At 62.4% G+C, this 22287-nt stretch overlaps 1 protein-coding gene across 1 annotated transcript; it reads left to right on the top strand.

Annotated features, from left to right (window-relative positions):
- Positions 1-12656: 12656 nt before the first annotated feature.
- Positions 12657-17713, top strand: LOC308608692 (extracellular matrix protein 2-like). The gene is made up of 5 exons (XM_081221978.1): positions 12657-12811; positions 13947-14104; positions 14580-14719; positions 16520-16846; positions 17393-17713. The coding sequence occupies exons 1-5, from the start codon at positions 12682-12684 to the stop codon at positions 17571-17573; spliced, it is 936 nt and encodes a 311-aa protein (XP_081078104.1). The 5' UTR covers positions 12657-12681; the 3' UTR covers positions 17574-17713.
- The last annotated feature ends 4574 nt before the right edge of the window (positions 17714-22287 follow it).

The raw sequence follows: 22287 nt of genomic DNA, 5'->3' as shown, positions 1-22287 counted from the left end.
ACGCGGCCCACCCCTCCCCCACTGCGCCTTTCCCCTGGGCCGCGGCTCCGCCCAGGAGGCTGACCTCAAGGAAGGGGGCGGAGCCGGGGCTGGCGCTCAGTAGCCCGCTCTCCCGCGACCCTCCCGCCCGCGGCCGGGTCGGAGGACGCGGCCGGGAGAGAGCCTTCCAGGAGAGGGCGCTCCTACCCTAGTCGGTTTCTCCGCGGGAGGACGAAGCGGGGCCTGGGTGACCGGACAGAACTGGGACTTGAGCGCCCCATCTCCCAGCGCGGGGCTCTGTCTCCGGTTTCCCACACTCACAACTGTAGTTAGAGGGAGGTTTCATGGGTTCGAATCCGGCCCCAGCTGTGTGACTTTGGGCGGGTTACCTAACCTCTCTGTGCCTCCTTACCCTCACCTAACGTGGATAATGAAACCACTTCCCTCCTTGGCTTGCTATGAGGATGGAATGAGGTAATAATTCCTATAAAATACCTAGAACAATACCTGGCATGTAAAAAACACTATGTACATGTTCACTGTTATTATGCTGGGCCCTGCTCCTTCCACCTACCCTTCCTCCCGTCTGTCTTCGACCTTCTGGAAGGTTCTGTGCCTCCTTCCTGCCCTGTCCACTTACAAATGTCTTTGCACCTCTCATGCCCCTCAAACTCAATGAGTCTGAAATGACATTTGTTAGCCTGTTCTCCCCCCACACCTCCAAAACCCCCAGCTCAGTGAATGCCCCCATCCCCCGGACCTGCTGATCAGATGAGGTGGGAAGGAGCTGGAGGGTGGCTGGGGCCCAAGGAGTGGGGAACCAGCAGCGGGAAGCTGCTGCCAGCCCTCCTTGATCCTCTCTGGAGTCTGTCCCTGCTCTGTGCCCCACCCTGCCATCTCCTGGAGGGTGGGATCAGGGGCAGGTCTAGAGGCGAGGAGACCTAGGGACCTGGCAGGAGGCAACTGCAGTCCTCTGAGTGACAGGAGAGGACTTAGCCCTGTTCTGGGAGAAGGGGATGGGCAGGCGTCTGGGCTAACAGGAAGGGACCCCAGCCTGGCCTTGCGGGGCAGGGCCTGATTCCCTACTGAATGGTTTGGAATTGCAAGCTATTCTGAGGACACAAAGCCTCTGAACTTGAGCTGCAGGGACGCCCCAGCTCAGGGACCCAGGGACCCAGAGACTTGCAAAGCACCTAAAGATCCCTTCCTGCTCCGACGTGGCTGCTGACTTGGGCCCTTCTGGCAGCTGAAGGCTGTAGGGGTCTCTGGGTTGTTTTTTTAAATCTTTTTTTTTCCTTTTTCTGTTTTTGTTTTTCTTTCTTTTTTAAAAATTTCATTTCCATCACAGCCCCAGCTCAGACGTTCAAATTCTTGTGGGTTTTCCTGTGGATCTTTCCTAGGACTAGGGAATTTGGCGGGAGAAACCATGGCAGTGTGGTGGCCTTCCCCACCCTCCCCATATCCTCTGCTCCTGAGGATCGGGAAAAAACCAGCCCCTGTGTATTCTGGAAGAAAATTCCCCTTCTCCACCCAGCTCCACGGAGCCAGTAGTCTAAACAGCCCTTCCCCGACTCAGCAGCTCTGTCTGTGGCCCAGGGTGGGACGTGGAGGGATTGTCAGGGCCTTGACGGGAGAAGACCATCTTAAAGGGTCATGGGCTTCGTCCCGTGCATGGAGAACCCGCTGGCCAGCTCTAAGCTCATGGAAATGGCAGCTGAAGACGCAGCAGCAGGCCGCAGCCTCCCCACCCCCGAATCGTGGTGCCTCCCAGGCGTCCTCCACCGGAAAGACTGGAGGCTGGGATGGGAACAGAGACTACTGGGCCTCTCTAGGAGCGGGGGGAAAGGGCTGCCGAGTGGTAGAAGCTTGTGGAAATGTGGACTCAAACTCAATACAAAGAAGTGCTTCTCTCAGAGGGTACTGTCTAAACACTAGCTGGCTGCCTGGAAAGGGAGGAGGAGCTCTCTGTCTCGGGATGTATGCAAGCTCAAGGAGGCAGGGAGGGATGTGGGGTGGCTTGCTACGGCGAGCAGGGTGTGGACAGCTCTGTAGGGTGCATCCCTGCCCAGAGCCCCTGGCTTCTGTGAGGGAGGCCTGGGCCGGTCAGGGGCTGAAAATGGGGCTGAAGGACAGACAGGTCCGCCTGGGAGGGGATGCAGCTGGGGGGCAGATGTCAGCAGAGGCTGTGGGGCCCTGAGCAGACCCGAGCACTGAGCCAACCTCCTGCTCATGGGGGAAACTTGGCCATGTATCAGTGCTTGGAAAACAGGTTGGAAAATGAGACCAGTTGACAGGTACTGGCCTCACTGTGTCAGGGATGGGCTGGCAGCAAGCAGTGGTGGCTGAGGCAGCCAGCCACGTGACGCACCTCGCCTTGTGCCTCGGGCACAGAAATGTATAGCCAACCAGGTGGCTTCACCCCATGGCCTCCCTGCCCTGGAGCAGCGGGCTGTTGGCCAGAGGTGCGCAGGTCATCGGGCAAGAGGAAGGGTCCCTAGAGCATCTCAGCCCCGACGTTACAGCTGCCTTTAGCAGCAGACCCCAGGGTGCTGGGGGAATCTGACCCCCCAACAGACAGTCAAAGAAAGCTGAAGTTCAAGTTTTACCTCTCCAGCAAGGAAGAGAAGGCAGATTGGCTTCTGCTGCATCTGACAGGGGTTGAAGGCTTTGTTTCAAAAGAGGGGAGCTTTTGAGGGATGGGGGGATCCCTCCAGCCCCCACTTTCCCCACCCCTGAGATTCCCCAGTAAGAAAAGGAGATTAAAGGACTCACCACATCCTCTGGTGAGCACCAAATGCAGGCTCCTGAAGAAAAGGCAGGTGGAGAGCGTATGTGTGAGAGAGAGGGACAGAGGGAGAGAGACTTCAGGGGAAGAATTCTGTTAGTTATGGGATGAGAAGCTCTATGGGAGAAGTAAGTGGCAAGGCCTGGCATTGGATCTGGGGGAGAAATGATACAGGGTAATGAGGCCAGGCTGAAGATGGTCTGAGTTCAAGGTTCTCCAGGAGAGGCAAAGTGAGAGGGCTGTCTCTCCCCTCCCTCTCCCCCACTCCCCCTTCCCGAACCTCTCTCATCTGCTCGAGACTGAGCCACCAGGCTGGGCTGTTGGTCACCCATCCACCCAGGTGCCCGGGGCTTGCAGCCAGCCCACGCCACCTGTGCCAGCTGGAAGCCCACTCAAAAACAAACCATCTTCACGCAGATGGGTGGAGGGGTAGAGAACAGGAAAGTGGGGGGCGCTTGCAAATGAGATTGGGAAGCGCCTCAAGGCTGCAGGGACCCCAGACTTTGACCTGAGCAATGAGACCCAAAGGGTTCCGGGAACAAGAATGACACCAACTTTCCTTCGGGTGGCTGTCATTCAGCCTCCCAGAGGCCCTGGGGACTGGCCTGGCCAAGCACAAGCTACTGGGGTGGCATAAGTCTGGAGGGCCCCAGAGCTGCCACTATGGGCCTGACAGACGTGGGCCTGCCACGAGGGTAGGCTTGGGGGGAGTCTAGTGGTCTCTGGTCCTAGCACTGGGTGGATAAGAATGTCAACCTAGGAGCTGCCTGGTGACTGCCAGTTCTGGAATGCTCTCATTCTAGGCCTGTGTCCACATTGAGAGACTACCGGCACAAGAGGATGGAGAAGCTGCCCTGGGACCTTGGCCTCCTGTTCCTGTCGCTTCTGATCCCTATGCTGGGGCAGGGACCACAGCAGCCCAAGGCAGGGGCAGCTGAAGAGCCAGCCCTTGAGAGGGGCAGGTGGCTCCCTGCCCATGGGACACCTAGGCAAGGCCGCCCTCACAGCAGGTCAAACCCTGGACCTCCTGCTTTAGGGCCCCACCCCCATGTCCTGCTGCTGAGGGGCCCTCGGGAGCCCAGAGGACCCCACCCGCTCCCAGGCCACAAGCTCCTGCAACAGCACGTTTCGTATGCCCAGGACCCGGATCGGATCCCAGCCCGCTCCGATGGCCTGCGAGGGTCTGCGGGTCCGCTTGGAGGCCCGAGGCGCTTGTGGGGTGCGCGGACGCAGCCAGGCTGCGTGGGCGGGGCTGTCCCCACCAGGGCGCTCCCAGCCCGGGTGGAGCCTGGGGTGAGCCACCAGGGAGGGGGTTGGTTCCGAGGAGGGGGTAGCGCGGGCCGAACCTCTGGGGGTTTGGGGGCTCCTCGCTCGCTCCTTCGCGCTCAGGGTCTCCGGCGATCCAGGCGCACGCGCCCAGCGCAGCGAAGGGTGAACAAGCCGGGGCGCGTGCACGCGGCGCGGGCGAGGCGGGGACGCGCGGCTGCACATGCGCTGGGGGCTCGGCGGCCCCCGGGCGGCGGCGGAGGAAATGGCGGGCGGGACGGCCCCCTCCACGGGGAGACGCTCGGGTCTAGACGGCTTGGCAAGGCCGGCGGGGCTGAGTCACATGCGTCTGGAGCTGGAGACGCGGGCGCCAGGACTGGAACGTGAACGTGCCCACTCGGGAGGGCCGGCGGCCGGCGGTGGACCTCGCCTTCCCTCTCCCTCGCGCCCAGCCCTCACTCGAGCCCCGGTGTCTGCCCAGACTCTGTCCCATGTCTGAGGCCCCTCCATGCCCACCTGGAGGGGCAGAGGCAACTTCTACAGGGAGTCAAGCAGGGCCCACGTTATTGGCAAGAACCATCTGGAATTCCAGACAGGAAGGAGGATGGGAAAGTGGCCTTCACGTGCCCCTATCCCAGCCATGTCCCTGCTCCCTCGACCCAGTCACATGGGCCACCTGGGACCTTTTTGCCCCCAAACCACTCTTGCTGCTTTCCACCTCCTCCGGCCCACCTTCCACTGGCACCCTCCCCAGGGATGCCCACAGCCCAGCAGCTGAAGGCCCCGGCTTCTCTCCCCTGACCGCCAGGACTTCTTACTACCCACCACTGCATCCCCAGACATCACTGGGGTTCGGTGTTCCCTTTTCCTCCTTCTTTCTCTCTGCCTTAGTGTCTCCCCCCGCCCTCCCCCCCCCATTGGCTTGCTCCCTCAGGAGTGCCAGGTCTCAAGCAAGGAAGCATGACACATGAGTCCGGAACGCCTGATGTACTTAGTTTTCACAAAAGCATCTGCAAGAAAAGTTGTTTAATTGGGACCAGATCCTCTGAGGTTTTAATGGCATTAAAACAAGATGGGTTTTCTCTAAGGAAGCAACTGCTGGCAACAGGAAGAGGGCATGGAAAGTTTGGCTTTCTTCTTCTCCAAGTTTGAAGAGGGAAGAGGCCACTGTACCTTTATTTATATACAATAGATGCCCAAACACGTGCTGGAAGGACCCTCCCACATACCCCCCCATGGGTAGACCTGGCATCCATGTGCACATCCATACACACACACACGCACACATACACAGGCTTTGATGTTACTGGGACACATTGTGGAAGGCACAAGAGCAGGCCTGTTCCCTTGCTCTGGGGGTCACCCCAGGGTGTGTCTTTGGCTGCAGAGTCACTGTTCTGCCCTGGGCCCTGGCAGAAGGCCTGGTACATAGGAGGGGCTCAGTGAACTTGTCAAATGACAGACAGCAGGAGGGCAGGACTGGCAGCACAGACCTTGGCCCTGAGCTCCAGATTCATACACAGAACTGCCTTATAGATGTTACCGCTTGGCTGTCTAATCACCAACCTCGCACCTGAGAGGTCAGGAGCTGGTCTCCCCAGCTTCTGCCCCAGGCTCACTCCACCCACAGCGTTCTGGCTCCACCCACTTCTCCCACCAGTCCGCCCCACCCTGGGCCAGACACGATGACCTCTCCCGTGGAGGGTGCAGCTGCCTCCACACTGGCTCCTTCTGCCCTTGTGCCCCAAACAAGTCTGTGCTCCACCCTGTAGCCCGAGGGACCCTTTTACAATATAAGTCAGATCACAACCTATGGACTGGGAGAAAATATTTGCAAATGATGCGCCCGACAAGGGCTTAATATCCAAAATATACAAGCAGTTTATATAATTCAATAACCAAAAAAACCAACAACCCAATCGAAAAATGGGCAGAAGACCTAAATAGACAATTCTCCAAAGAAGACATACAAATGTGCAGTAGGCACATGAAAAGATTCTCATCATCACTAATTATTAGAGAAAAGTAAATCAAAACTGCAATGAAGTACCACCTCACACCAGTTAGAATGGCCATCATCAAAAAGTCTACAAACAGTAAATGCTGGAGAGGGTGTGGAGAAAAGGGAGCCCTCCTACACTGTTGGTGGGAATGTAAATTGGTGCAGCCACCATGGAGAACAGTATGGAGGTTCCTTAAAAAACTAAAAACAGAACTACCATATGATCCAGCAATCCCACTCCTGGCCATATACTGGAAAAGACAAAAACTCTAATTAGAAAATATGCATGCACCCCCCATGTTCATAGGAGCACTATTCACAATAGCCAAGACATGCAAACAACCTAAATGTCCATCGACAGAGGAATGGATAAAGAAGATGTGGTACATATATACAATGGAATATTACTCAGCCATTAAAAAGAATGAAATTCTTTGCAGCAACGTGGATGGACCTAGAGATTATCATACTAAGCGAAGTAAGTCAGAAAGAGAAAGACAAATACCATATGATATCACTTATATGTGGAATCTAAAATACAACACAAATGAACATATCTACGAAAGAGAAACAGACTCACAGACAGAGAACAGACTTGTGGTTGCCACTGGGGGGGGAGGGGAGGGAGGGAAGGATTGGGAGTTTGGGATTAGTAGCTGCAAACTAGTATATATAGGATGGATAAACGACACGGTCCTACTGTATAGCACAGGGAACTATATTCAATATCCTGTGATAAACCGTAATGGAAAAGAATATGAAGAAAGAAAGAATATATATATACATATATATCTGAGTCACTTTGCGGGACAGCAGAAATTTACACAACATCGTAAATCAACTAGACTTCAATACGAATTTTTTTAAAGAGTCAGATCATGTGTGACTCCTCTGCTCAGAAGTCCACAGTGGCTCCCTGCTTCCTTCAAGGTCAAAGGCAAAGTCCACCCGCCACCCTCTGATGTCCTATCAAGCTGGCCCTCCTGCCCTTCCCTACCCTCACCCCTCACTTAGCCCACTCCGCCACACTGGTCTCTTTGCTGGTTCTCAAATTGGGCCAAAGCCTTTCCTGCCTCAGGGCCTTTGCACTGCTGTCCCTCCTTTTCGGAGGGCTCTTTATTGGAGCCCTTTTTGCGCAGCTATCTCCTTTTCACTCACGTCTCCACCCAATGTCACTTTCTCACAGTCCTCATCTGATCCCCTGTTGAAAGTGTTTCTTCCTGCAGTCACCCTGACCAGCCCGTTTCCTACTGATGGGGTCCTCGTGCACCTCACTAGATGGCCAGCTCTGTGAGCACAGGGGAGCTGGCTGTGCAGTTCACCATTGTACTGCACGCTGTGCCGGGGAACAGTGCCTGGCCCACCACAGGGGCTCAGGAATGTTCTGTGAGCAAAGAATCCATTCTCCAATCCTCCCTTGACAGGAGGGGAGCTTTCCGCTGTGCAGTTCTAAGGAGGCTTAAGGGACGAAGGGCATTGCTTTGGCATCCTCCGGGCTGCCAATTGTGAGGGGACGTGTCCTGACTTGTGAGTGTATGTGTGTTCTTGGGGGGCAAGTGTGTGTGGACAGTGGGCCACATGTAAGGGAAGGACAGGAGGAGAAGGGGCAAGAGTCCCTTCCTAGCCCTCAGAACCCTGCGATTGTGCAGCCAAAAGCGACCGTGATCATCTTATGCAGCTTCTCTAGGCCCCTTCCAGTTCTCAGATTCTAGAACTTTCTAAGGAACCCATAGCCACCACATTGAGATGGGGAAACCGAGGCCCTGAGCAGGGAGGCTTCCTCCTGACGTCACATGGCCAGGCCGTCCAGGGCAGAGCTGGGAGCCCAAAACCCTTCCAGCAACCCCCAGGCTGCATCTCGGCTTCCTGGAAAATCCTGACAACCCTCCCGCCCTGCGCTCCAGACACCAAGCTCAGGGTTAGTATTGGCCAGGGGCCCTGCTTGTCTCAGCCCAAGTCCACGACCAAACTCTGTATGCAGGAGGGGTGGGGCAGGAGGGCACCTCTGGTCCTGCTGAGCCCCTGCAAGCTGGCTTTGCTCTGTGCGGGTTCTTTCAAGGTCCCCATGATGGTCAGGCGCCCTGACACTGGACAGAGTAGGTGGCCAGGTGGCCGCGGGGCCCCTGGTGGGGGAAGGGCAGCGAGGACAGGACTCCACAGGACCTGGGGAACTGAGAGCACTGCAGGCCTCGCCCCTTCCTGCCTAGGTGGGTAGGAGCGGGGGTCCCTCCCTCCTCCAGGCCACTGTGCCAGAGAAACCTGGGAGCAGGCCTCCCCCACCTCCAGCCCTGCTAATGGGAACCAGATGGCAGGATGTTTAGTCAGCGCCTGGGGAGCGGCGCGAACAGGGGAAATGGGTTGGGGGCCAGGATTCCAGAATCCATCCCTAGGCAGGGGGAGGGTCAGAGCCAGGGCTCCCACCACAGTCCATCTACAGGGTCCCGCATCAGGCTGGGTCCTACCCCCTCCTCAAGTGACGCCCGACCAGGAGGCAGGAGGCAGGAGGCCTGGCCTCTGGCATCGGAGTTGGGCGAGCCCTACCCCCTCGGTTCCTTTTGTGTGAGGGGGGTGGGGGATCGTGCTCGGTCGTCCAGGACCCCTGGGCAAACCCCAGCCTCGCGCGCCTAAGTGCTCCCCCTCCCCCAGCTTTAGCAAAACATTAGTCCAGGACATCCTGTGTCACGCACGGGCACACAGGCAGACGGTGGCTTCATCCTTGGCTCCCAGGGCGCTTGCTCACAAGCCCCAGCCGGTCTCTGTCTCTGGTCTGTGTGCGGCGCGGTCCCAAATTCAGGCCTGAAACCAGAGACCTGGACAGGACAGGGGAGGGGGGTGCCGGCAGACCCTGTGTGTCCCTGCCACACCCCGGCCGCAATACATCTGGCACTGGGGACTCGGGCTGATCCCCAGGCCCACATGGGCAAATGCTGAGGACCCCAATGAAGACCCACTTGCGGGGGACTCCGTGCCCTGACCCCAGCCCCGTCCTGGGTCTCACACATTCCTCTGTGGCCCCGGACGGATGCCTTGAACCCCAGATGGCTACGGGACACTCTTTCTCCACGAGCTTTCCTGGCCCTGCTGCTCACTCCCCTCCCCCTCTCCCCTCCACCCAAGCCTTGCCCACAATTAACTCATTTTTTAAGATCGCTTCCAAACATAAGTCAATGCTGGACAGAGCTGTAGGAAAAGCTTCCTCAAGGCTGGCCCCAAAGAGCCATGTGGTGAGACCCGGCCTCTTTGCCAGACCCCGCCCGCCCTCGGCTCCCACAGCTGGGCCTGGGGCTGGGGCCCTCTGAAGGCGGGCCAGGGGGCCTGTGGTCAGACACCCCTTCTTTGCCTCTTGCTCCAGCCCACATCCCCTGTTCTCAGGCCCCATCCCGACCCACAGGTACCCCTCTGCCTGAGAGGGCACCCGTGAGGCATAGGGGCGTCCCGGGCAGCGGTCACACTGAGGTCTGGAACTCTCAGCCAAGAAGTCTGGGGGAACCGGTGAGGTGGCCTCACCCAGGCCACTGCCAGGCCACCCCAAGCCAAGTGTGCCCGAGGACCCCGGCCGCCCCTGGCCCACACACACTCCGCTGTGAGGGAGGGAGCATGGGTGGGGGCATTCAGGACGTATACCTGCTCACCATTTTACAGAGGAGAAAGTGGAGGCCTGGAGGAAGGGAAGCTGCCCAGAGGTGGGCAGGGAGCCAGTGGAAGGAGCACGGGCTCAACTGCGTCCTGCAGCCCCGTCTGAGGCACGAGGTCCGTGCCCGGGCGGCCCTGGGGCCCCAGGGGATGGGGTCTATGCTTGCTACCCTAGCTCTGCCCCCGTGTTCTGTTTCCGCTGGAATTGGAAGGCATCGGCATCGGCGCCTGTGGTGGAAGCTCACAGGCTTGGCCGGCTCCAGAGGGGCCGGAGTCGCCGTTGTCCAGGTGGCCCTGGCACCTGCCCCCTCTCCCGAGGACCCTGGAGGTCCTGGGGCCTGTGGCTTGCTCTCGGGGCCCAGCGCCTCTCCTTTCCCAGCCGCCGAGGTAGGACCTGGCAGCCTGGGGTGGGCAGCCTGCTCTGTGGTGGGCCTCACAGGTCCCCTGTGTGCGGAGACAGAAGCCCCATTCACGGGGGCCACTGGGCCGGTGCCAGCGGAGAAGGAACATAGGCCTCTCAGAAAAGGAGCGAGAGAGCTCGGGTCCAAGAAAAAAATCAATCTCTCTTTCTCCTCAGGTGGGAGCAGGGGACCTTGGGGGGAGTCGGGGGCCAGGCCTGGGGAGGCGTTTGTTGGGGGGAGCCTTCCTGGGGAAGGGCCGGGCTGGGTCCGGGAGGCTCCCAGCACTGTAGCTCAGGGATCCAGACTGTCGCTTGCCGCCCCCCTGGTGTCCCATCCTGCCGCGGCCGCCGCTGCCACCCCTCCCAGCCCTTCATCCCCTCCGCCGGCCCGGGCGGCCTGCGCACGGTGGCCATGCAGAGCGCGCTGCTCCCCGTTCTGGCTCTCTGGGTGGGCTGCTGCCCTGGAGGGGCTCTGGCCAGGCAGGGGCCGGGCCTGAGAGAGCCCGCAGTGCAGCCAGCCTCCACAGGGCTGCCCACCCTGCGGCCGCTGCCGCCCAGCCTGTCTGGGCCCCCCGACGGTGAGTAGGGGGCACCAGCAGGGAGGCTGGCAGGACGGGACCCTGCCCCGCTACCGGGACCCCCCCCCCGGGGTGGGGGCAGAGGGAGGGTGAGCAGGTCACCCTGAGGCTGCCCACGCGGTGCCCCCCATGGGTGTTTGGCTCAGGGCCAGGAGGGACCCATGAGCTTCAGGGAACCCTCCCTGGGGGGCGAGGGGGGACTGCAGACTCTGGGAGGCCCTCGCGCTGGTTGCCCAGGGTGGGGGCGGGGGAGGCGAGACAGCCCCCTAGGAGGGGCCGCTGCAGCTGACGCCGGAAGTGAGGGCCCCGCCCAGGGGTGGGATGGTAGGGGCCGGTGGGGGGACCCAATCCCCCACCCCCTGCAGACGGCAGGCCCCTGGTCAGTGCTGCTTAAGGAGGGCCTCCATTCGGTGGAGGGGAGCCCCGGGGCGGGGAGCCGCAGCCCCTCCTTTGCAGCAGCTGAAAGCCCCTCAGAGCGGCCCTGGGGCTCGCCTGGCCCCTAACAACCTGCCCTCGCAGCAGCCACTGGGGCCGTCACCTCCACCAGCGCACTGCGCCAGGTGGCAGCGACCCCTTCATCTCCCCAGAGGCTGCCCACCCCTCCCTGCCCAGGAAGAACCCACAGGGAACTGGGGGGCACAGGAACAGGCCCAGCCCCTCCGCCTAGGGCTACTGAAGCTCTCCTGGGCCCACCCTCATGAGCCAAGGACCTGCCGCTGCCTTGTCCCAACAGGCCTGAAGGGTCCCCAGGAGTTCTGAGAGGCAGGCAGGGCGACTCATCCTGCTCTTGACATTGAGCTCTCTCTGCTCCCCCTCTCTCCCGCTCGGGGTCCCCCACTCTGGGACCATGAAAAATCGGGGAGGAGATCAGGGAATCTCTGACACTTGGTGGCCTTCGGGGTCGGTGACAGAAGGCTGAGAGCTCCTGAGGAGAGAAGAAAAAGGCAGAAGTGAGGCCTGGGCGGACAGAAGGAGGGAGGTGGACCAGCCGACGGCTGATCCCCCGCTCGGGAAGGAGGTGCTGCCTCTCTGCCACGCAGCAGTCCAGGCACCCCAGCCCACACTGGCTTCTTCTGCAGGTCGAGTGCGACCCACCCCCGGGAACGGCGGCCCGGACAGGCCTAGTGACGGGCAGCTGGACAGGCCATGGCTGCGGCCCACCTCCGAGGAGGGAGCCCACAGAACCCCCAACCAGCCCCCAACCCCGCGCTGGAAGGCCCCCGCCAGACCTGGGCTGGCCCAGAGGAAGGCGACGCCGCCAGCAGCCTGGGGGCAGGAGCAGGGTCACAACCACGGGGCCGGCGCTGTGCAGTCCCATCTCCAGGCCACAGCCGCCGCGGGGCCTGGGGCAGCGAGGCCCCGGGCTGCCGAGCTCAGGCCCTTGCAGGCAACCAGGACCCCCCGAGCCCAAGAGGGGGCAGTGGCTGCCAAGGAGGGCCAGGGCAGGCAGGCAGGGGGCCAGGAAGCCAGGAAAAGGGGCCCAAAGCCTAGGAGGCCCCCCAAAGGTGAGGACCAGCTGGGACAGGCAACCCCCATATGGGCCCTGCAAGGGGTGAAGTGGCCGAGGCAAGCGCCAACCTCTGCCAATCATACTAACGTCCCCAGCCACTGAGACCCCACCCCGCTCTCAATGTGCCCAAGCTGAGCGGCCCCGTGTGTGGGCAAGTGGGGAAACCTCCCAGGGCAGGTCCCCTCCCCCAGCCTCAGGGCCCCGATTTGGGCCTTTTGCCCTTGGTGCCAAGGGAAGGAGGCCTAGTGGCCTGTTGTTCCAGCTCAGCTGGCCAAGTCACCGGCAGGTCCAGGGAGCCCCGGGCAAGCCCCTGACCCTCGGCGGGCCCCTGTTTCTATGTGGCCAGGCTGGGGCCTCATCTCTCATCCTCCAGGGGCCTCCCAGCAACCCAGCCCTGGAGGCTGGCGTCAAAAGAAAGATCGCAACCGAGGCCAAGGTAGCAGCAGCACCTCGGAGACCACAGGTCGCGGGCGGAAAAGGCCTGGAAGCAGGCAAGGGCATGGCCATGGGCTTGCAGACCCTGGCGCTATGGAGCAGGCCATGCCCTCCCTGCCGGCCTCCTGCCTCCTGGCCCAGGCAGCCATCGCCTGTGGCAACGTCAAGATGAAACACGTTCCTGCCCTGTCCGACCCCGGCCTGACCACGCTCTACCTGGCAGGTGGGTGTCCCCTCTTCCCTGAACCCACTCCCACGGCAGTGGTGAGAAGGCCATACACCTTGGTCCCTTGGCCACTGTGGCTGCCACGCCACCGCGCCTGGGGACGGCCCACCTCCCCCCTGACCTGGGACAGTCACAAGAGCCAGCTCCGTCAAGGAGTGTGTCACTGCTGCCTCCGGCCCGTGTGGGAGAGGTACAGAGTGGCAAAGGGGAGGGGGACAGAGGGCCACAGAAAATGGCTGCCCGATGTGTGCACAGAGAATGAAATTGCCAAGATCCCGGCCCACGCGTTCCTGGGACTGCCCAACCTGGAGTGGCTGGACTTGAGCAAGAACAAGCTGGATGCCCTTGGCCTGCACCCCCACGCCTTCAAGGTGCGCAGCAGCCCCTCATCCTGCTCTCCCAGGGGTTGGCGCAGAAAGAGGGCCCCGGGCATCCTCTGCTCCCCCCACCCTACCTGGAGTAGGAGCTGTGCAGAAACCCAGCACCGCGGGCTTTGATGATTTGGGGTAACACGGCCCATAGCTGTGAGCGTGGGGAGCAACACAGATCCTTGGGCCCCACAAGGAAGCAGCACTCCTGGGAGAAACTTAGGGGAGTCCCAGAAACCCCCAGACAGGCCTGGTCCAAGAGGGAACCAGGAAGCCACAATGCAACCAAATAGGGGGGGTCCCTGGGCAGGATGAGCCCAAAGCCATGCCCGGAAGGCCTAGCGCCAGCCAGCAGCACCCCAGTCTCCAGCGCCCTCTTCTCCCCCAATCCCCTAGAGTCTGACGCGGCTGAAGCGTCTGAACCTGGATGGGAACTCACTGTCCACGGTGCCGGCCTTGCCTGCCTCCCTGCAGGAGCTCAAACTCAACGACAACCTTCTGCAGGGCCTGCGGCGCGGCAGCTTCCGGGGTGCGGGCAGGCCCCAGGGGACAGGGGCCAAAGGGGCTGGGCCTGAGCAGCCACGGAGGCTGAGAGCAGGGGCTGTCCAAGCAGCCTGGCTGGAGGGCAGAGGTGGGAACACCAGCCCAGGAAGGCGGCCCCGGCTCCGAGGGCCGGGGGGTCTCTGGAGCTACGGTGGGCAGCTCCCAGCAGGCCTTCCGAGCTCGGCGGTCAGCTCACCTGCCCCTCTACCCGCCGTCCGCAGGGCTCGGCCAGCTGCTGACACTGGAGGTGGAAGGGAACCGGCTGCACGATGGGAACATCTCCCCCCTGGCCTTCCAACCCCTACGCAGCCTGCTCTACCTGAGGCTGGACCGGAACCGGCTGCGGACCATCCCGCCCGGCCTTCCAGCCTCCCTACAGGTGAGCTGGGAGCCCCGAGGCCACAAGAGGCAAAGCTGTGGCTGAAAGACTGGAGCGTCTGCCCACGCCAGCCGGGCCGGCGGGTAGAGCTGCCCATGGTGGGGGGGGGGGGATTTTGACGATAAACCCACAAGGCCTGAGCACCAAAGGGCCTTTCCTCTGCCTGACCTAACCTTCCTGGAGCCCAAAATTGAGCCTCGAGGACGGTCCTGGACCCGCTGGGTGTCCCTGCACACGGCTCATGGCCTCTCTGGGCCGCATGATCCCCCGTGCTTGGCGGTACTCCCTGAGCCTGTGTCCTGTGGGGCTCTGAAGAGTCATGACAGGGCTTGCGGGTGTTGCTGGGATCCTTTGCACAGCTGGCCATGGCCCTGAGAGGGGCAGGGACGGAGGGCCCCAGTGGAAGGGGGCAGGGGACCCAGCCAGGCTGCCAGCGAGTGGTGGGTGGGCCGCTCACCCCCAGCCCTGGCCCTAGGAGCTGCACTTGGGCACCAACGTCATCGAGGAGGTGACAGAGGGCACACTGAACCGCAGCCACAGCCTCAGCGTGCTGGTTCTCAGCAACAACCGGCTCCAGGAGGATCGGCTGGCGCCCCGCGCTTGGATCGATCTTCCGTGAGTGCTGTGGAGTCCAGAGAGAGAGGATGCTCCCCAAGGAAGCAGAGAGTCAGGAGGGAAGGCGGAGAGGGCTGAGGGAGGGCGCTGTTGCTCAGGCCTGGTCTCTGGTGGGTCACCTGGGTCACCTACCTCCCTGCCCAGGGCTCAGGGTGGCCTGGGCCCTCAGCCACACCTGCTCCTCCAAGATTTCCTTCTGTCCCTCCCACCCGACAGAATCCCCAAGGCCACAGAAACCCCCTCCCCTGCCATGCCTGGAGGTGCTGTGGGCCCAGATGGAGGGACAGCCTGGGTGGTGGGAAGCCACATGGGCAGGAAGGGGCATGGAAGAGAGATGGCAGCCATGGGAAGAAGGCATGTGAGTTTCCTAGGGCAGCCATAACAAACTACCACCAAGTGGGTGGCTTCAAACAACAGAGATTTATGGTCTCACAGTTCTGGAGGTCAGAGGTCCAAAATCAAGGTGTTGGCAGGGCAATGCTTCCTTTGGAGGTTCCAGGGGAGGGTCCTTCCTGCCTCTTCCAGCTTCTGGGGGCTCCAGATGCCGCTTGGCTTGTGGCCACATCCCTCCAGTCTCTGCATTTGTCTTCACGTGGCTTCTCCTGTGTGTCTGTGTCTCTCCTCTTCCATCTCTTATAAGGACACCTACCGTTGCATTGCCCATCCTAAACCAGGATGATTTCATCTCAAGATCCTTCACTTACATCTACAAAGACCTTTTTGCCAAATAAGGCCACATTCACAGGTTCTGGGTAGACATATCTTTGGGGGGGGGGCACTATTCACCCCACTACAGGAAGAAGGGTCCAGGATGAGTCCCCATGGTCTCATTTGGACGGCTGAGTTGGGTCGCTGGCAGGAGGGGCCCAGGAGCAGACAGGGCCCTTAACAGGCACTGCCTAAGGAGTCAGGATGTGACCCCGGGAGCAGCTGAAGGGCTGGGGAAGTACAATCCATGGGATCTGAAGACCACCGAGGCAGGGCAAGAGTGGGGGGCTGGGGGGAGGCAGGGGTTGACAGGCCAACCTGCCATTCCAGGGACTGGAGCCTCCCACCCTGCGTCCTCGTGTTCCAGGAAAAAGTTAGCAGGATGTTTGGGTTTAATTATTCCTCTTTCCTCTCCCCCTGTTGCCAAGGGGGCAAAGGAAAGCAGACAGCAGCCTAGGGAGGGGCCGCCCAGCCGTGTTCCCCTCCCGCTGCGGGGCCTGGGCAGGGGGCTGGCGGCCAGTCAAGCCCGGGCTGGCGCCACCCAGCTTTTCTCCAGCTGGTAGACGGGGAGCAGGCTGGTGGCTCGGCAGGCTTGGGAGGCACCGGAGCCCCCGCTCCCATGGACTGAGGATGGCTCCCATCCCAAGGCCCAAGGGCTGACCCCACCCACAGGGGCTGGGGGATATCACTGAGAGAAGTCACTTTGCTTGCTCGGACCCGTTCTAGAAGCATCACCACCCTCTGCTCCTGGTTTCCCACCATGGAGTGACCTGGGCTCACTGCCTGCCTCCCTGATCCCTCAGGGTTCCCTGGCCCTGACCCCTTGGAGCCTTATTTTTCTGTGGTGAGCTAGGTAGGACCCCTCAGACCCGCTTTTCCCAGCCTCAGCGGACAGACGAGGGCACAGCAGCCAGACGGGACCTGGCCCTCGCCAGCCGTTGGGAGCCTTGGTGGCAGCTGCCATCTGGGGGCAAATCCCCACTCTCCCCTTGGGCGTGGACCAGGGACCCTGACTGTGGGCTCCAGCCGTTGCTGTGGTCTCTGCTGGGCGCCACTAGCTCCCCAGCCCACCCCCGACCCCTGGGCCCACAGGAAGCTGGAGGCCTTGGACTTGTCGTACAACCGGCTGGTGCACGTGCCCTCCTTCTTGCCCCGGGGCCTCCGCCGCCTGACGCTGCACCACAACCGCATCGAGCGCATCCCCGGCTACGTGTTCGCGCACATGAAGCCGGGCCTGGAGGTCCTGCATCTTTCCCACAATAGCCTGCATGAGGACGGCATCCACGGCGTGTCCTTCCTGGGCCTGCAAGCCTCCCTGGCCGAGCTGCTCCTGGACCACAACCAGCTGCAGGCCGTCCCACAGGGCCTCCTGGGCCTCAGGGCACTGCAGGTGCTGCACCTCAGCCACAACAAGATCAGGTAGGGCCGACGGCCTGTGGCCATCCTGCTGTCCCACCACCCCACCCCACCCCACCCGCGTCCCTACCGCCAGCCCGGGAGGGAGCTCGGCTGAGGCCCAGAGGCCCAGCCTGGTGGGTTGGCCAGGTGCTCTGGCCTGTGGGCTCGTCACCCAAGGGCCTCAGAGGCTGAGGGCGGGACTGTGGAGGGCATCCTTCACTGCCCCCACCTCCCCATCTTGGTTGCCATGACTGGAGGCTGTAGCCAGTGGCTGGCAGGCCCAGGCAGCCAAGGTGGACGGCTGCAGACAGCAGAATCTGGGCAGGGGGTGGGCGGGCGGAGGTTGGGAGGGCTCTGGCCCAGAGCAACAAGTGCCGAGCCCCGAGTGGGCAGGTGGCAGGTGGTGGCAGCGACCCGCCTGACCCTCCACCCTGGGTCTGGTGTCTGTGTCTCGGTCTCACCACCCCCTCGCTGTCGGGCCCTTCTTTCTCTCCTCTCACCTGAGGCCTCACTCTCCTTTCTGGGGTCTCTTCTCCTCTGCCCCGCCCTGCTACCCCCATTCCACAGGCACGTGCCCCTGAATTCCATCTGCGACACACGCGTGGCCCAGGACTCCAACCTCACCTCCACGCACCTGGAGAACAACCTTATAGACCGGCGCCGCATTCCACCCACCACGTTCTCCTGCATCCGGGCCTACCACAGCGTGGTCCTCCAGCCCCAGCAGGGGGAGGGGGAGTCCGCCTAGCCCCACCAGCCTTCCCCACCCCACCAGCTCTTTGGGGACTGGGTGGGTGGCGGGGCATCTTTGCACCACTGGGAGAAAGATCCGGAAGACCCTGCTGCTTCAGATGCGCCCATGTCCCATTGACTGCTGAGGCCCCTTCACTTAGTAAATGACCCAGCCTGGCATGGTGCTGGTTTGGACTTGAACGTAATAAATGCATCTCACTCAAGCCCGCTTGCCTCCACCAGCCTCCTTCCCTCCTGGATCTAAGCCGCCTGTGCACGCTGGCATTCCGTTGTGCATGGAGCCCCCAGAGCCCACATCCTGGACACTGCTTTGTCAGCAGGGGGTTAAGAGGACCTGGTTCTAGAAGTTTCTCCGAGAGCCTCCCCACCCACCCCCACCCGCCCTGGCCAGGGTCCTGAAGTCCCAGCATCACTACCCTCTTGTCCAGGAAGCATCCCTGTCCCAGGAGTGGACGCACGCAGGGTGTCACCACCCGCTGGCTGGAGTTGCTGACTGTCCGCTGAGCCCTAAAGACAGGACCCATCAACTGTGCTGGGTGGGGACGCAGGAGCTGCGGAGCCCCCTGAGGTCCCTGGAACAGTTGTCCTGCCTGTGTGAGGGGCCCCCAGGAACGGGGCGTGGTCAGTGTGTCAGCCTCCGCAGCTGTCACCGCGCCCAGTGCTGGGGAGGGAGAAGGACGGTGGTATGGGGGTGAGAAAGACACAGCCGAGTGACAGGCATGGAGGATGCGGCCGAGCGGGATGGGCCCCGGCCTTCAGTGCCGCTGGATGTGGGCGCAGTGAAGGAAGCAGGGCCCCAAGTGCCCACTGCCGAGACCTTGTCCCGCCAGCGCCTCGGGCTGGCGTCTGGGCCTCGGAACCATGAGTCTCGCTTCGGTCCTATTCTGTAGCCAGTCCCCCCCACCCCCCCCCCTCCCTGGGTTCTCAGCAGAGAAAAGGCCAGACTCTGGAAGGGGGCAGGGAGAGGCCTGGGAAGCTGGTGGAGTATTTGCTTTGGACTCATCCCTGCATTCCTTCTCCTCCGGGGCCTGGGCCCACAGATATGGCACTTCCTGTTTGGACTGGGTCAGAGGTCAGCAGCCCTGGAGGCGCTGGCCCTGATGGGGAGGGCCTGCTGCTTTCCCAGCTCTCACGACCCCTCCTCCCCAGTATGGCTGCCTGGCCCCAGCACTCCCTGCTCCAGGGCAGTCGGTCCCCAGCCCCCTCCCTGCACTCAGAGGTCAGGCCCCCCCGCCGGGAGGCACAGGAAGTTCAGGCTGGGTGACCCCACCCCCAGCTGCTCGCACTTCCCTTCTGAGCAGGCCCTCTGGGTTAATTCCACTGCAGATGGGGAGCTCTCAGCCCTTGGAGCTGCTGGCAGGTGGGCAGACAACACCTCAAGAGGGCCGGGAGGTCAGGGCCGGGGGTGCCAGCACCTTGAGGCCAGGGCCTCCAGTCCTAGCAGGGAGGTGGCGGTGGCAGCATGGCGTGCCCCCGGTGGGGGGCTGGTCAGCAGTGCAGCCAGTGACGTCCCCGGACAGACCCCCAGCCAGGGGAGAAAGTGCGGTGCAGCCAAGACTGGTCCTGGTGGTGGGACAAAGCCCACCCTGCCCCCTCTGCTCACTGGTACCTGCGTGGCGGTGGTGGCTGTGCCCCTTCTCAGGGCTGGTGCTGGCCCTATCGGAGGGTCCAGTGGTGGGCGTGGCCCAGTCAGTAACCCAGAAGCACTGGGCATCGCAGGCTTCCTTGTGGTGATCGTTGTGGTGGTGGGGGTAGGACTGAGGGTAAGAACACTGGGGACAGTGGGAGCCGGGCGCGGGTCACCGAGGCTAACGAGCGTCCCAGCCACAATCCCAGAGTCCCGTCCATTGACCTCCACCCAATTCTTCTCCAGCCCGCCTACTCCTCGTCCCGAGCGCTCCGACCCAAGGGCCCGCCGCCCACTCCTTCGAGAGGCTCCCTGCACAGCCGGTTCGAAGCCTTCCTCCTCTCATACCCCACGTGGTGGCCTGAAGGAGAAACAAGCCCAGGGAGGAGCGGAAGAGAGCGAGGAAGGCAAAGGATGTGTCAGGCCGCCTCTCTGTGAGCAGTGCCACCATGACAGGCATGCGGGGCCAGTCCAGAAACTGCCTGGCCCCCCCGCCCTGCACCTGCTCCCCCTCGTGGCCCCCACCGGAGCCTCCTGGCCCTGGGGCAGCAGGCAGATGATCCTGGCCCTGCTGCTGGAGGCTAGCCTCCCCCAGGGGAAGACTACGGGGCCCCGCGCTTCATGGCGTCCCTGCGTCTTGCTGGCTTCACAGGAGGCCCACATATGCCTCCCTGTGGCACAGCCCCCGGTCCAGCTTCCCTCGTCTGGCCACACCCAGAGCGTGCCTCTCTAAAGATAGCTAGACACAGGCCGGGCCTCCACGGAGCCCCCTTCGAGCCCTGAAATTACAGCCCTGGCGGCCCGGGACAGAGAGCCGCTGTGTGATTATGTCCTCAGGGGAAGGTCAAAAAAAGCTCTGGCATAGAGAGTGCCAGCTTTCACCGGCCCCGCCTCGGCCATCAGCGCTGGTAAACTTCCAGAGAGCGGAGGCTCGCCTGCTCCGCAGCCGTTCGGCTCCCTCTGAAGCCCGGTAGCGTGATTCTCATCCAGAATGGCCCCCTGCATCCAGAGGGTCCCCTGAGCACACGTTACACCTGCCGCCCCTTGGGGCTCCAGGATGTCATGACTCTGGCCTCAAGGAAGCAGTGAGGTGGGAGGGGCGGCCCCTAGTGACTGTGGCTCTGCCCCTGCCCAGCCCTTGAGGGTGCAGAGATGGGGGGTGGATGAAACCAGCAGGCCGTGAATTCGGGGGTGCCAGCTTGGGTTCAGGGGCTGCAGCGCCTAGGAGTCTCGAGGGCCCTCTCCAGGATCTCAGCTGAGTTCTAGGCAGGGTGGCATGCTCAAGAAGTGACCTTGATGTATGTGTGTGATGTGTCCCTGCCTGGAAATTGGTCCTGGAGGTGGAAGGGGGCTCCTGTGGGCAATGCCTTGCTCTGGGCTGGCCGTGCAAGAGCCCTGTGAGAGCCCTCCAGGGAGGGGACGGAAGGCAGCCCCAGGACGCCACTGCAGAGCCGCCTCCTCCCAGAATTCCGCCCTGCGCCCCATCTGGTGTGCTCCAGGACAGTGAAGGTCACCAGCAGAAGTTGAGGCTGATTGACTCAGTTCCCCGGGGAAGGGACAGACGATGCAGAGGGGAGACCTGAGAAAGGAGTGGGGAGCCCAAAACAGACAGGGGGACTGATGAGCAGAGGCAGAGGGGAGCGAGCAGGGCAGGGAGGCCAGAAAGGCCCTGGAAGGGGGCTGGCAGAGGGCCCCTGAAGGTCAGGGGCGGGCAGCTCTTTCTCGGCCCCAGAAACTCATGGGCCGAGCAGCTGGGTGGGCTGGAGCCCAGGGTGGGGGGGATCTCTGTCAGCTGCTGCCACCTCTATAGGGGCTCCCTCTGAGCCCCTGGAAGCCCTGCCCACTGGGCCACCTCCCAGACTCCCAGGCTCCCAGGCTCTGCCCTTCAGGAACCCGCATCAAAGGCAGGGTTTCATGCCCACAGGGGATCAGAGGCTTGAGGCCTGCCCCCTGGGAGCCCTGCTTCTGTCCTGGGCCTCCGCTTCTCACTTTGAAGCCAGGGCACCAACAGCTGCAAGCCAGGGGGACGGGCTGCAGCTGACTCCGGGTCCTTCTCCACACACAGGCCTACAGGATGGCAACAGGCTCAGATGGCCCTGCCTGCGGTGGACCCACAGCTGCTCACCAGCCCTGCCGCCCCTCCTCTCAGCCCCCTTCCGCCCTGCACGTTTCTCTCCCCACCGCCGCTGGCTTCTGCCTGCCCTGCACCCCTGCCCCACTACCTTTGAGCACCTGCCCTGGGCTCTGGGGCTCTGGGCTGGGCACCGGGGTGTTGGCAGGGGCAGCAATGACCCAACAAAGCCTAGGTGAGGGCTGGCTGCTCTGCACCGGGACACAGCAGTGTGGCCTGAGGACCCGGGCAGGGGCAGGGGTGGGGCCCCAGGGCAGGACGCTTTCCTGGGAAGCCCGAGCCGGCCACCAGGCTGCTTCTCAGGTCAAGAGAGCCACGTTCTTCGCTCCTTCTGGCAGAGGGGTCTTCTGCCAAGGGGCCTGCTGGGGTTTCTGGGCTGAGGGGCGGGCTGGTGCCGGCAGGATCACCCAGCCCTCCGAAGTACCTGGGGGGAAGTGTCCAGGCTGGGGCTTTGGGGGCCTGTCCAGCGGTGTCCCAGAGGTGCAGGGCATGCTGGGAGAGGGCGCTGCCCCCCCAACCCCGCCTCCCCCGGCCCCACCTCTAATCGCTTGGCCAGCCCTGTCTGCCACTGGTTCTTGTAGAGCTAAGACAGCTGTGCATCGGCCTCCTCCAGGGGCCCGGGGGCCTCAGGAAATGCCTGCTCTTCCTTCCTGCCTTGCCCCCCCGTGCCTGCCCTCCCCTGCCTCCTGCTGCCTCCTCGCAGCCCTGAAAGGCCAGAGGGCAGGAGGCTGCGGCTCCGCTGGCCAGCAGGGACGTGCTGTTCTCAGCGCTGCTCAGAGCTGAGGCCTGGGGAGAGGGAGGGGGAGGGGGAGGGGGAGGCCCAGGACTGAGGTGCCGGCCGACTGGTCTGGGAGTGGCCCCCAAATTAGAGGGCCAGGCCCAGTGACTCAGTGGGCCTTGGGCCGGGTGTGCAGTTATGGCTTATTGCAGACTGCAAACCACAGACACAAG

Source organism: Mesoplodon bidens, assembly GCF_964165515.1.
Source record: "Mesoplodon bidens genome assembly, chromosome: X".
NCBI classification, from domain to species: Eukaryota; Metazoa; Chordata; class Mammalia; order Artiodactyla; family Ziphiidae; genus Mesoplodon; species Mesoplodon bidens.
This window is presented reverse-complemented; position numbering and strand designations above follow the sequence as displayed.